Source organism: Anabrus simplex, chromosome 4, assembly GCF_040414725.1.
Source record: "Anabrus simplex isolate iqAnaSimp1 chromosome 4, ASM4041472v1, whole genome shotgun sequence".
In the NCBI taxonomy this organism is placed as follows: Eukaryota; Metazoa; Arthropoda; class Insecta; order Orthoptera; family Tettigoniidae; genus Anabrus; species Anabrus simplex.
In genome coordinates, this window is record NC_090268.1 from 421,846,871 (window position 1) to 421,861,852 (window position 14,982).

At 42.2% G+C, this 14,982-nt stretch overlaps 1 protein-coding gene across 2 annotated transcripts in view; it reads left to right on the forward strand.

Moving 5' to 3' along the window:
* Window positions 1-14,982, forward strand: part of kcc (solute carrier family 12 member kcc) — a 590,870-nt gene that overhangs the window by 411,540 nt on the left and 164,348 nt on the right. For both annotated transcript variants that reach the window (XM_067145914.2, XM_067145915.2), the window contains exon 2: window positions 7,150-7,229. In XM_067145914.2, the coding sequence (XP_067002015.2) occupies window positions 7,150-7,229 (80 nt within the window). The remainder of the gene's footprint in view (window positions 1-7,149; window positions 7,230-14,982) is intronic.

Below are 14,982 nucleotides of genomic sequence, written 5' to 3' on the forward strand. Positions count from 1 at the left end.
AATGTTATATCTAAGTACTTTGGGTAGTTATTGTGTCTGAGGACCTTGCCGTTAAAAGACACGTGGAGAGTACAGCTTGCCATTTTGGTATTTAGATGAAAGCAGGACATCGCAGATTTGCTGGTATTTGGTTCCCAGTCTCCATTTCAGAAAATAATCACTAAGAATGGAAAGGTCATCAGTTAAAATGTTCTCCGTTTCTTCCAGGTTACTATGACTTGTAGCTAAAGCTATATCATCAGCATAGCAAAATTTTCTAGATTTCGTTGGTGGCAAATCTGATAGATACAGATTGAACAGGAGAGGAGCCAAGACTGATCCTTGAGGGAGACCATTATTCAGTCTTCTCAGCTTGCTAGTCCTATTCCCTAGAACAACCTGAAAGAGTCTATTATTAAGCATGTTCCAATTAATTGTATCGTGGTTTTGCATGGTAATACCTGAAGACGTTTATACAGCAGCTCTTCTCTCCAAACCTTGCCGTAAGCAGCAGAAAGATCCAAAAACACAGCAGAGGTTTTCAATTGTTGCTGAAAGCCTGCTTCAATGCATGTTGTGAATACAAGGACTTGGTCACAACAGCTACGATTTTGCTGAAACCAGCTTGGTCAATAGCAATATGTTGATTAATTACAATGCTAATTATATTGTATAGTAGTCTTTCAAGGAGTTTATAGCAACAACTGAGGAGAGTGATTGGTCTGTAGTTTTGTGGTATATCTTTTGGTTTGCCAGGTTTCAAAATAGCAAGGATTTTAGTCTTCTTAAACTCCTTAGGAAGGATACCTCTCTGAAGTATGTGGGCAAAGAAGCACGTCAACTACCTTCTCGCATTCCGTCCCATATTTACCAGCTTTCATGTCCTTTAATGCTGGATCAACCTCATTAATCGTGAAGGCTTCAGAGTACTCGGAAGAGGTTGGAGAGTTACGTTTAAGCATCCTTAGGTTCTTTTCACCGTTTGTGAATGTTTTTATCTTTAGTAACCCTTAAAGTTAAAACAATATGTGAGGCTATTTTCTTTGGGATAGTTGACTGTTCTCTAACTCCTGTTGAGCTTCCTACAAGTTTTCTCAGTAGGCTCCAGACTTCTCTACTGGAATGAGAGAAAAGCAAGTTACTAACTGTTTCTGTCCATTTCTGTCTATGATATTCATCCAGACCCCGTAATAACTCCTCAGCAGTCATATGGACACCTGTTTCACGAAAATCTTTGTATAGGGCATCGCTCTGTTCACTCCATCCAGGAACGTATTATTTCCTGTAACCTCTTGGGATGTGCTTTTTGGCTACAGATTTCACAAGCCGTACAAATCTCTGATAATTATCGCTGGTTGCAGGAATCCATCTGATGCATTTGTCCAGCTCTTCAGAGAATTTCGTCCAGTTTGCCTTTTTAAAGTTCCAGCGTGGGCGTGGGAAAGATGTAATTAAGGGACCAGAGATGCCCATCACAAGGAAGATTGGTCTGTGTTGACTATTTGGGAAGTCCCCCAAAACTTCTCACATCATGGGTAGAGGGTTGCCTACAGCGTCTCGCTCCCAAGCAGCAGATCTAAACGTACCTTTGTCTTCTTCATCGAATATAAGATGCACATTTTTGTCTTTTGACCATTCTACTAAAGCTATGCCGCGATAATCGTTTCTTGCTTATTTCCAAGTTTCATGGTGGCCGTTGAAGTCACCAGCATAGGTAGTTGGATGACTTGCATCTGGAAGATCTGGGGTTGGCCGGCAGAAGGCTGGAGATTTGTAGATATTTACGATGGTTACATCTTGCAGTTTTATTGTTATAGTATGAATATTATTAATTGTACTAGATGAGATGAATTCAACCTGCTCCAAGTTGTTACGGGCATATGTTGCAATACCGTATACATTATCAAAGGTAGCAGTAAGAATACTATAGCCATAAATCTTCCCTCTCTTGCTTAGCTCATCTTCTGTAGCAGCATGTGTTCCTTGAATGAGTACCAGATCAATGTCATTATTACGTAGCAATTTTGACAAAACGTCACACTTAGATCTACTGATACCTTCAATATTCAGTTGGCAAATTTTAAAAACATGCCCATGCTTTCAAGTCAATTGGCTCTTAAAAGAGCCGTTGAGTGGATTACTTCGTACAGTTTGCATATTTTCTGGGAGGTCTTTAGAGGATAGGTCCAGCAGCTAATGTTGTTGCTTCCTTAGCACCACCCTGGGGTGACGTGTAGAGCTTTTTAAGGTTTAACCTACGGACGTGAAGCAACAGTAAACCCCCAGTTTCTGTTGTAAGTTCAACTAGGTAACCATCCTCTGAAACAATTAAGTGGGAAAGAAATTTAAAATAAAACAAAACTATTTATTCAACTGAGGAATTTGTTCTTCGTCTTCCTGCGCTAGGGGGAGTATTCTTGAGCGATTGATCAACCAGTTCGATCTTTGCCCGCTTAACACAAGGGAACCGACACATTTCGGCAGCGCGTATGGCACATTCTCACACCTAGATGTCGCCTTGTGCAGCCGTGTGCTAGTTCCCCTGTTACGGTCGCAAATACACAATGATCTCTGTGATAGTGACCACTTCCCGATATTTCTAACGCTTGAATCAAAGGCAGTCCGAAATACGCAAGCGCTGGTTACGTCGAAATGCGAATTGGCCAGAATTTCCAAAACGCACAGTGATGGCAGATGCTATGTTGGAGCCTGTTGACGACCACAACTGGAATTCTGACTGCTTCAGAGGAAACAATTCCTTCCTCGTCCGGTATGCCTCGCCGGAAATTGCCGAAATTGCAGTAGCCATACGTGATCGCCGACGGGCTTTAAAGCATTATCGTCGGAATCCTACGATGACCAATCATATTATATTTAAGCATCTACGCGCTAAGGCACAGCCAACTCGAAGCTCCGGCTTGCTACACATGACAGTTCCATAGTGATGACGTCAGTCTTTTAGTGCAGCGATACGTAGCCATGAGTCTTGTTTACATGGTGGTTTCGTAGCACGTTGTTGTTATTTCAACGTTATTAGGGGTGTTTGTTTTGTTTAAAAGTGATAACTGTATGAAAACGCGTCAGTAAAGGATGTATTTTCAGCAATAGTATATGTTAAATACTATAGCATTCTAATCTGAGCAGCCTGATGTTAGGAAGTATTGCTAGGTTTTGTGATAGGTTAGGTGAACCCACTGAGCTATTAAGAATTGTCTGAAGTACTCTAAAGTTTATCATGATCGTTATAATAATGTGTGAGTGTAGTGTGCCTGGATGTACATCCAATTACCGTTCAAATAAGGAGGTGGCTATCTCAACATTTGTGTTTCCTAGCGATAAGGAAAAGCGAGCTAAATGGATCCATGCTATACACCGAGTTCATTTTAACCCAGTAAATATGTCTGTGTCTGTATTAAACATTTTTCCGAAAATCACATAATTCGAGTTGATACTGCAAAACGACCAGATGGTTCCGTTTTAAGTGTGCCTAGGGTAATGCCAAAATTAACTGACGATGCTGTGCCAACTATATTTCCTGCGCAGCCGTCATATATGTGTCAACCAATACCTGCAAAACGAAAATCGCTAGAAGAAAGGAGAGAGGAACTAAACTTCCAGACATGATGTGAAGAAAACAAGATATCAAATCTAAACTCTGTGAACTAAAATTCATTCATTCTTTCTTTCTTTCTTTCTTTCTTAATCTGCTTACTGTCCAGGGTTGGTTTTTACCTCGGACTCAGCGAGGGATCCCATCTCTACCGTCTCAAGGACAGTATCCTGGAGCGTGAGATATTGTGTCGGGGGATAAAACTGGGCAGGATGACCAGTACTTCGCCCAGGCGGCCTCACTTGCGATGCTCAACAGGGGCCTCATGGTGGGGTGGGAAGATTGGAAGGGATAGACAAGGAAAATGGAAGGAAGCTGCCGTGGCCTTAAGTTAGATACCGTCCCGGCATTTGTCTGAAGAGAAGTGGGAAACCACAGAAAACCACTACCAGGATGGCTGAGGTCTGAATCGAACCCACCTCTACTCAGTTGACCTCCCGAGGCTGAGTGGACCACTTTCCAGCCCTCGTATTACTTTTCAAATTTCGTGGCAGAGCCGGGAATCGAACCCGGGCCTCCGGGGATGGCAGCTAATCACGCTAACCTCTACACCACAGAAGTGGGTACTTATTACTGCCTGAACATAAAACTGACCATACATTTTTTTTTTCTGTTGCTGAAGTGGATTGTTAACCCTATAAAATAAATTATAGAATACAAGTTGTTATATTTTCTTTAAATTACATCAGTGATGTTATTCTGGATAATTTAGACTCCTATATCAGTATTAAAGTCCATTGTTGATGATTTGTAACTTCTCTTTTGAGTGTACAGTAATTATATAAAATGGAATCACATGAAGTACTTGTGTGCTATTTTGCTTTAGGCCTACTTGAGTGCTGATATTGATTCACTGTGTTTTGTACTATTTACTACCCAAACACTTTTAAACTGATGTCGTTGGATTGTCGGTATACCAAACAGAAACATATAATCTCAACGTAATATTTAAAAATTAAGAATTTTATTGTCCGCCTCTGTGGTTTAGTGGTTAGTGTGATTATCTGCCACCCCCGGAGGCCCGGGTTTGATTCCCGGCTCTGCCACGAAATTTGAAGTACGGGGTTCGATTCCCACCTCATCCATCCTGGAAGTGGTTTTCCGTGGTTCCCACTTCTCCTTCAGGCAAATCCCGGGATGGTACCTAACTTAAGGCCACGGCCACTTCCTTCCCAATTCCTTGCCTATCCCTTCCAATTTTCGCATCCCCCGCAAGGCCCCTGTTCAACATAGCAGGTGAGGCCGCCTGGGCGAGGTACTGGTCATCCTCCCCAGTTGTATCCCCAACCCAGAGTCTGAAGTTCAGGACACTGCCCTTGAGGCGATAGAGGTGGGATACATCGCTGAGTCCGAGGGAAAAACCAACCCTGGAGGGTAAGCAGATTAAGAAAGAAAGAAAGAAAGAAAGAATTTTAGTTCACAGATTTTAGTTAGTCGGATTAATATCCACAGTTCTAGCCCGTCGAGCAAGCAACTCGATGTTGAAAACATCCTAGGGATATGAGTTACGAATTTTAGGTAAATAAAGTATGAGAATATATTCTTTATTTATTCCTAAAATTTACAATCCTTTTCTTAATCATCGTTATCCGGTCGGTTAGATTAGCAGTTTGCCTTTTTCTAACACTACGAGCGCTAATTTTAGTCAGTGCATTGCTTCACTTAAGCACCACTACGAGCGCTAATGTTGGTCAATTCAGAGTTTCACTGAAGTTCTTATAACTAAATTCTGAGTGGACATTTTACAAGAAATCAGAAACCGCCTGATAGTATTGAACCAAGGAATACATTACAGACAGAATTACGTAAATAATTTGGCTAGGATTTGAATCAAAAAGAAAAGGAGTAAAGAAACAAGCGATTTTAGGCTGTTTTTCTGGAACTGCGTTTAGGCCGGAAGTTATCTTTCGACTTTTTTTTTCACTTTGATAGAGCTGTCAAGGACTTACAATTTGAAACCTTTCTGGGTCCTTTATCCCTTCAACTTCCGGCACAATTGAAGAAATTACTTAATTTTACGTTCATAGTATGGGGACCCCTACTTTGTCTGCTAAGAAATGTTTTAACATTAATATTTGATTGAAGGACATGGAGTTTCATGATACAAATATTAGAAGAATAAGTGAGGACAGAAACTAAGGCGATGCTTTCTCCTTTGAGTCTAATAATTTCCACACCTTTCTACATTAAATTAGGCATGATTCGCCCATTCATTCATACTCGATGGACGAGTGCCCTGTAACGCTTGTTTGGCACGTAAAAGCATAATTTCCTGGAACACCAATAGAGTTAAGAAGAAAATCCATTTGATTTCTTCTGCAGGAAATTGATTTCTAAGTATATGTGGTGGGAACAAACAGTTTACTTGTTATTTAGATTTCTAAAACATGCGTGAGGTATATATCTACGTATAAATGGACGCCATTTTGAAAAGTTGAATATTGTGACGGTGCCTGCCATTTTAATATAAATCCTTGGTAGGAGCGAACCAGCTTGGCTCCAGTCCGCAAGTGACATCACCGATTTAGGGCCCCTCCCTCTCACCACTGCAGCAGCAAGTCAGAGTAAAGTCAAACCCGCAAGGCTAATCCCCTCTACCACCACCTCCATCGTAGCCTCGTTATCTCATTGGAGACCTTTCCAGGCAGTGGAGAATGGACTAGGTGAACCGAGAGCTTTCGGATTCCAGGCGACTCTGGGGGTTTCTCTTTTCGTGAAGAATCTGGAAGGGCCGGCCTCCCCATTTAAGGCAGTCTGGACGAGCTTTAGCGGCTCAGTTTGGATCCAGTTCTTCCACCAATTGAGACAGTTCGGTTCTGTGAATAACAGTGCTGTTGGAAGTGCCGTTGTGTGTGAATTGACGACGAATGCAGAACAGTGCAGCTGAGCGACGATGGACGATAAATATGGACCGCCGCGAGTGGCGAACTGCGTACCACGTTTGGTTGTACAGTGAGTTTAATTGTGAACTGCCCTAGGGTGCAATTTACAGTTGCAGAAGTGTGGACATTGTAATTGTTTTTAGCCTGTAAGGGTCAGGGTGAATAATTAGTGTGACTAAACAGTGAGAACTGTTAAAGAGCGCTAAATAACTTGATTGTATAGCAATTTGTATTATTTAATAAGTCTTACATTAAACGCTACTAGTTGTGTGTTCATTTTTCCACCCGTCAACACGTTACAACATTAAATAGTCCTATGTATGAAACGAACATCTTAGAAATGCCCATATAGAATTTCAGTCCAATTGATCCTGTAGTTTTGGTATGGTGAAACAACAAATAGACACCACCTCATGTTTAAGCTATCATGTTGCTTTGAAAATAATATCACACACTTTTAAGTTAATATTTTGAAGTAAAATATAGTTAGTCATGTGACCATTTCCTTTCGGTTTGTTTGTGAAAAATATTGGGACATTCCCCAAGCGGTTTAGACATGATGTTTCCGAAGGCATGTGTTGTTTCCATTTGATATATTTAGATTAAAATTATCACTACGTATTTGATTTAAACGATCGACTGATGAAGGAATTCTGACTGTGGATTTGTGTGTTGCAGGAGATGGCACCGACGACCAGCCGTTCGTCACGGACCGCGAGAAGATGTCGGGCTACGAGACGAACCTCTATCTCTATTCGGTAAGTGATGTCACGTTACTATAATCCAACATCTGCTAAAATTGTTACCACTGCACTCTAACCCCGTGCTTCTTCAAGCACTACACATAGAGATTTTCTGAAATTTGGTTACATTCTTTATTACAACTCATATAACTGTCTCTTAATTACTTAGCTCTTTCATACTTCCTTACGTGCTAAAATAGTGGCCATGCTTACATATTTGGAGATGTTTGTCTTAATGTTACAACTTCAACTCCATTTTATTCCATTGTGAAGTACAGTACATCTCAGTTAAGTCTTGGTTATTATTTGATAGGAATGAAATAAAACGGCGTCTGTAGGGATTGCATGTACTGCAACCTAAGAGAGGAGTGAAATCCGAAGGCTGTGGGTTCGAGTCCCACCAGTGTCCGGTTGGCCATTTTTGCTCAGTACTTAACATGTCTTTAGCATGTACTGTATGTACTCATAGCTGACGGTCTGTTTGAAACGGAATGATATACTTCATCCAGTCAGATGGTTGTCTTCAGATTCGCCAAATCACATCGTATGAAATTAAGTCACCTCGGGAAAACGTATATGTACAGATGTATGGTATTATCGAATTGAAAAACTGCCACAGTTTTGTGAAAGAATGTAGAATTAAATAGATGCAAACTAAACGTTGTCAAAGGTCTACGAATCAAAATAATATAATATGCTAGTGCAGATTGTTAGAAAACTTAGCCTGTTTTGTTAACGCGCGCTACGGCTATGGAGCCAAGCTCTGCATTCGGGAGACGGGTGGGTTCGAACCTTGCCGTCGGCTGTCCTGAGAATGGTTGTCTGTGGTTTCACATTTTCACTTCCATTTCCTACACATAGGCCACAGCCGAGTCCTTCTGCTTTCTTACTCAATTTCATTTCACCATCATTCATTCCATCTTAATTAGCGCCTCAACTAAGGTTGGTGTCAGGAAGAGCATCCGGCCGTAAAACGCATACAATTTTCATTATAGCTGTCATCCTCGGGGACCCGGGTTCGATTCTGGGTACTGTTCAAGATTATCAGGAATTAGTAACGAAGAATACAAGAAAAATATGCCTGCATCGGACAGAACACAACGTCTCGAGCCTCAGTCTCGCGTGTTGCACCCGGAAGTTGCAAAATTGTAGCACGAGCAGGTGTTCTAGAGTAAATAACTTACAACTTTAGGGGTGATGGAGGTTTAAAAGATCACTTTGATTACTGGTTCTTCTACTACCTTCAGATGTAAAATCAGAAGCGAGATCAACATGCCATTCTTCATCAGCTGCATTATGATCACTATCATTTTCTTTGTCTATAGACATTCTTCGTCTTATTAACAAAATCACTAAACCGCCCATCCACTGCAGAAATGGCGATGTTCTAAAGTTTAACCAACAAAATTAGCACACGTTAATGCTCCACCACGGTGCGATGCCATGTCAACGGCCTCGCACAGTGGATAGCACCATACGAATTTCACTCGCTTACTGACTGATGAGAACTAGCCATTTTAATAATAATAATAATAATAATAATAATAATAATAATAATAATAATAATAATAATAATAATAATAATAATAATAATACTGATATTTGCTTTATGTCCTACTAACTACTTTTACGGTTTTCGGAGACGTCGAGGTGCCGTAATTTAGTCCCGCAGGAGTTCTTTTACATGCCAGTAAATCTACCGACACGAGGCTGACGTATTTGAGCACCTTCAAATACCACCGGACTGAGCCAGGATCGAACCTGCCAAGTTGGGGTCAGAAGGCCAACGCCTCAACCGTCTGAGCCACTCAGCCCGACACTAGCCATTCTTGAGAGATTAGCAGGGTGGAGAAAGTTACGTAGTTAATGTGTCATTAAAGTACAGCAAATATGGAGTCGTCTGGGGTGTCATACCACCGATGGTAGTGGTGATTATATCTGCTACGGATATTCCGTGGTTGACAGAGGTGAAAGAAGGTGCGGACATGAAAGGGTCTATCTACTACAATCAAAAGATTAATTAAAAGCTTTAAAATTAGGAGTTATATTTCTTTTGGGCTGTTTTGTTTCAGAAGCTAAATTTTAACCAAACAAATCGCTCAGCCACGGAACAAGATTCCAGGTACAGTAGTTTAAATACGAAGTAGGTAATAATAATAATGTTATTTGTTTTACGTCCCACTAACTACTCTTTTACCGTTTTCGGAGACGCCGAGGTGTCGTAATTTAGTCCCACAGGAGTTCTTTTACGTGCCGGTAAATCTACCGACACGAGGCTGACGTATTTGAGGACCTTCAAATACCACCGGACTGAGCCAGGAACGAACGTGCCAAGTTGGGGTCAGAAGGCCAGCGCCTCAGCCGTCTGAGCCACTCTGCCCGGCTTACAAAGTAGGAGAAATCAGAAAATCAACAAAATTTATCAATTAATCATCTGAGCTTGAAGCTCCCAATTTTACAAATGTTACTTGAGCACCATTGCTCCATCCACTCAAGAGTCAAGGAGACAGGTCTCCTACTTTCATTTACAGAGTTTTACTAACACCTCTACCTCCTGAAGGCAACCTTCCTCATTTACAACCCGAACTTCTTTGCTCACAAAAATTTACACTTTCCAGGTCTCTCGAGGCACAATCTACATTTTACAATTCAAATAGAATCCACTGTCTTAAACACTCAGCAGTCTAACCACTTAAGATAAATGATAGAATTTTACAGGAGTATCGAATACTCATGTCCGCCTCTGTGGTGTAGTGGTTAGCGTGATTAGCTGCCACCCCCGGAGGTCCGGGTTCGATTCCCGGCTCTGCCACGAAAATTTGAAAAGTGGTACGAGGGCTGGAACGGGGTCCACTCAGCCTCGGGAGGTCAACTGAGTAGAGGTGGGTTCGATTCCCACCTCAGCCATCCTGGAAGTGCTTTTCCGTGGTTTCCCACTTCTCCTCCAGGCGAATGCCGGGATGGTACCTAACTTAAGGCCACGGCCGCTTCCTTCCCTCTTCCATGTCTATCCCTTCCAATCTTCCCATCCCTCCACAAGGCCCCTGTTCAGCATAGCAGGTGAGGCCGCCTGGGCGAGGTACTGGTCATTCTCCCCAGTTGTATCTCCCGACCAAGAGTCTGAAGCTCCAGGACACTGCCCTTGAGACGGTAGAGGTGGGATCCCTCGCTGTGTCCGAGGGAAAAGCCGAACCTGGAGGGTAAACAGATGATGATGATGATGATGATGATCGAATACTCATTCTACCGGGCCTTTGTGGGAAGAAAAAACACAGGTTGAAGTTACTGGCCCAAAAATCAAAATGTTGCGGAGGCAGACACTTGCACTCCTTGAAACTGACACTTAGAAGTTTAAAACCCTAGTTGGGCTCACTGCCCGTCGTTACAGAGACTAATCCTATACTACTGAGGTGACTAGAAGGAGAAAATTTAAGTTACATACAGAAAACGGTTACAAAATCAAAGTCACCTGGAAGTCAAGTTGATAGGGAACTCGAGAAGGTGCCACACTCTCTATTCCCGAATTTAAGCTAAGTGCTTTTCGGTTTGTTTGAAATTTACAGTAGAAATTTACATTTTAGAAGATTGGAAATTTGAGGTTACATTATTAAAGATAGGAAACCTTCCCCTCGAGCTAGCTTTCAGAGGCTATCACATTGATATCAAATAGCTGCCATTACCTTAAAGCTCGATGAAGGGTGAGACGCCCCTCCCCCCACTATTAGCACACACTCAGTAAAATGGACGATCAAGAAGACAATGTGGTTCGAAAAGGTACCAGTTTTTAAACCCGAGAGGAAGGTTCTAGAGAGATCTGGGCTAAGTCCCGACACACCCCCAATTTTATTGGATAATTGAATATGTACAAGAAAACGACGATTGGTTGAAAATTAAATACACAAAATTTTCTATTGGCCAACATCTTAAGTTGGCGGTAAGAGACCGAAGTGGTGTCAACTTTATCATACCTAAAGCAAAAGATCAACTCAGTGTAGTAAACCTTAAAATAACACATTACTTAAGGATTTTATTAGGACCTCTTCACACTAGAGGGCATAACATCAGTTATTTTATTTTGGTAGAGACATCTGTAGAGAAAAGTCCTAACTTTTTGCACAAGATGTTGCAAGTTTATATTTAATATGGCGTTTTTCAAGGCCCTTCATTTGAATGAACGGGGCGGGTGTACCCTCGCGGTACAATATTTTTTCAACAGGAAGTACAACTAGGTAACCATCCTCTGTATTACACTGATCAGAGAGAACAATGAAGCTATCGGTCAAAGAAATACAAGGACCACGAAGGGCGTGAAATGAAGGACACCCGAGGCCTCTAATGCTCGAATATCGTTGGGGTCGGAAAAGAACAAGAGTTGACCAATGTAGGTCGAATAGGATAGATGAAGTGAGGAGCCTGGCACAAGTAAGTGGAAGAAATACCAGGACTCAGCTATGGGCCCGGTGGTGTTACTCTACCTTCCCCACCCACAGGGGGATTTCTGGTAAGACCCCAACTAGAGTTTGGTTCCAGTGTATGGGACCCTCGCCAGGATTACTTGATTCGAGAACTGGAAAAAATCCAAAGAAAACCAGCTCGATTTCTGATGGGCGATTTCCGACAAAAGAGTAGTGTTACTAAAATGTTGCAAAGTTAGGGCTGGGAAGACATGGCAGAAAGGAGACGAGCTACTCGACTAACTGGTATATTCCGAGCTGTCAGTGAAGAGACGGCATGGAATGACAGTAGACGAATAAGTTTGAGTGGTGTTTTTAAAAGTAGGAAAGATCACAATATGAAGATATTCATATAGTCAAGCAAGCTGACCAACTGTGAAACAAATTAAATTTGCTCGGATTCCCTAAACAGCCGCTAGGTAGCGTTTCCTACCTCTTAAGAATTCTGGTTTTGTATGGGAACCACTGGGAAGGAAGATTTCAACACTAGAAAACAAGGGCCGAAAGGGTTAAGGAGAAAATAGCCAGATTATCTGTCCCTAAAGCCTCTAAAGACTGAGTCATCAAGTGTAAGACTGTAGTCAGTGAATAGTCTTCGCTCTGATTTACGGCAACATGTTTCCTGTTTACATGTTACATAACCGAGAGTGTCCTTGCTGAATAACGTAGTCATTTCGGCAGCTGAGAAGTGTAAATGCCAAGATAGAAAGTGATTGCGCAAAGATGCAGGTGAGCCTACAATATATCTTGGCAGTGGCCGGACCACCAGCTGTTGCCACCATCAGATAGAAGGTTATAAAGACTTCTGACTGGAACACACAAGTCGGTGAAGTAAGTGTCACTGTAGGAGATCAGTCATTCATTACATTACACACAAACAAACGTTACATAAGAAATGCAGAGTGTATGTGGTACAAACACCCACAGAGGAACTGCATTAATAAATCCCAAGAATATAATGTATTTACTATGCTTCGCTGCTCGTACAAATCACGATGAGTTTTACAGAAAAAGCCCAACGTTAAATGTATATTATCAAGGGAATTGATTGTGTTACGTAAAAGTACAATTTTGATAAAGGGATGTATTTGTCCATCGCATTCTTAAAATGTATACATGTCCAGTAATCAGCCCGAAGGTTGGTTGGATCCTTAACAGCTCCACCATTAGCTGTCGTAGATGGCTTCGGGTCACTGAAGAAGTGTACTAGGGAAATGGGGAGTGGGGTAGTTTCCCGTTGCTTTCCTCATTGAGCCAGAAGTTGTTATTACATATCAGTCTGCCAAGCCCACTGAAATGCATGCATCAACCGATCCTATGAGCGACATGTTTGCATCATTCATAACAGGGACTGGCTGCATAAGGAATGGCATTACTAGCGTCACTCATACCTCAGTCACTTTCATATTGTCACAGCCAAGGATAAGACTGAGACAGGTGAATGAAAGTAACATAGTGCACTGTAAAATCTAGGTCTCGCCAGCAAAGGCAAGTTCTTAAAATAAGAGGGCCAAAAGATAATGTTTTCAAGCCCCACTGTCGGCAGTCCTGATGATGGTTTTCCATGGTTTACCATTTTCACAGCTGTGCTGGGTGGGGTTGTAACTGAATTAAGGCAATAGTCGCTTCTTTCTTAGTCCTAGCCCTGCCTTAACTCATTGTCGGTGCGATGAAAAACAAATAGCAGAAAACAAAAACAAAAATGCCAAATAATTCCTTGTGGCTACTTTAGGCCTGATGCAGCCCTTGTAAGTGTGGGTGGGTGGCATCTGCCGTATTATTGTAGTGGAGGATAGTGATGCGTGTGAAATGCAGGGATGTTGGGGGGATTACAGATACACAGTCCCAGATCCAGAGGAATTATTTTAGGTTAAAATCTCCGATATGGCCGGGAATCGAACGCGGGGACCTCTGAACCGAAGGTGACTACGCTAACCCTTCATCCAAGGAGCAGGAGAAACCTCGTGTCCTCGCTCCGAGGTGGTGCAGCTCATTTCAGGCACACCCCCAAGGGGGGGGGGGGTGAGCTCCGTGTACTACGTACCAGCCCTCCTGCCATTATTAAATCTCTGGCAGTAGCGGGAATCGAACCTGGGCCACCGTGAACGGCAGATGATAGTGCTAGCCGTTATGCTACAAAGGCGGACATACATTCATTACCATGTGTGTATTCATAATTTCTTTCAAACCGAGCGAGTTGGCCGTGCGGTCAGAGGCACGCAGCTGTGAACTTGCACCCGGGAGATAGCGTGTTTGAACCCTAGTGTCGGCAGCCTTGAAGTTGGTTTTCCGTGTAATCCTATTTTCACACCAGACCTTGTACCTTCATTAAGGTCACGGCCGCTCCTACCCTCTCCTAGGCCTTTTCTATCTGTGTCGATGCGACGTGAAGCAGATTGTAAAAAAATATATAATAAAGGGCCTTTTTGTCGTAAAGCTGTACAGTCAGTTGAAAATCTGAAGTTTTTCTATCTTTTTACATCGCACCGATACGCCTATGGGGTAGGAAAGGTTTAGGACTGGGAAGGAAGTGACCGTGACCTTAAAAATGTACTTGGTGTGAAAATGGGAAACCAACTTTCGTGCTGCCGACAGTGGGGTCCGAACCCACTGTCTCCGGAATGCAAGCTGACAGCTACGTGACCGAAACCTCTCACTCGGTCAATTCGGAACTTTGCAGAAAAGGGTAACTAGATGAACAACAAACTTGAAACGTTCTCTTGATCGAACGAAATGTTATGAGTGCTTCTGCCTTCTCAAGAGATGCAAATTCCAGAATGGACGAAAGTGTTTTATCCAGAATGTTAGCCAGACCGTTGTGAAAGGAATGTTACTTCGGTGAGACTGTAGTGGAGTGTTTGTGTAAGAGGCTAAGGATTCCAGAACGGCATATTGTGAATTCCTCATAGAAAAGGAAATGCCTTAAGAAAAACTATCAACAGTATTCCCACTTTTTACTGCTGAATGTAAACTTGGCTTTTCCCAAATTAACCTGATCATCAGACAAACAAGAGCTTCTCTGCAAAAGTACAATGATGTTTATCAAGACAGTTGGGCCTCCTCGGCATTTCTATCTTTAGTATATGTCGGTTCTCTGCTCCTGGAAGGCAGGCATCAAGTCAAAGACTCGAGGTGTTAGGAAGGAACTCGTCAAGATGGCGACATGAGGACAATTTGGAAGATATTACGACAATTAAAACATTTTTAACCTTTTTCCCTTTGATGTTTATTTCCACTTAATATATAACATCAAGCTTGGTAAAAATAAGCGTAATTAACGAGGCAAATTGGCCTGACATGGGCGGTTTTAGGTA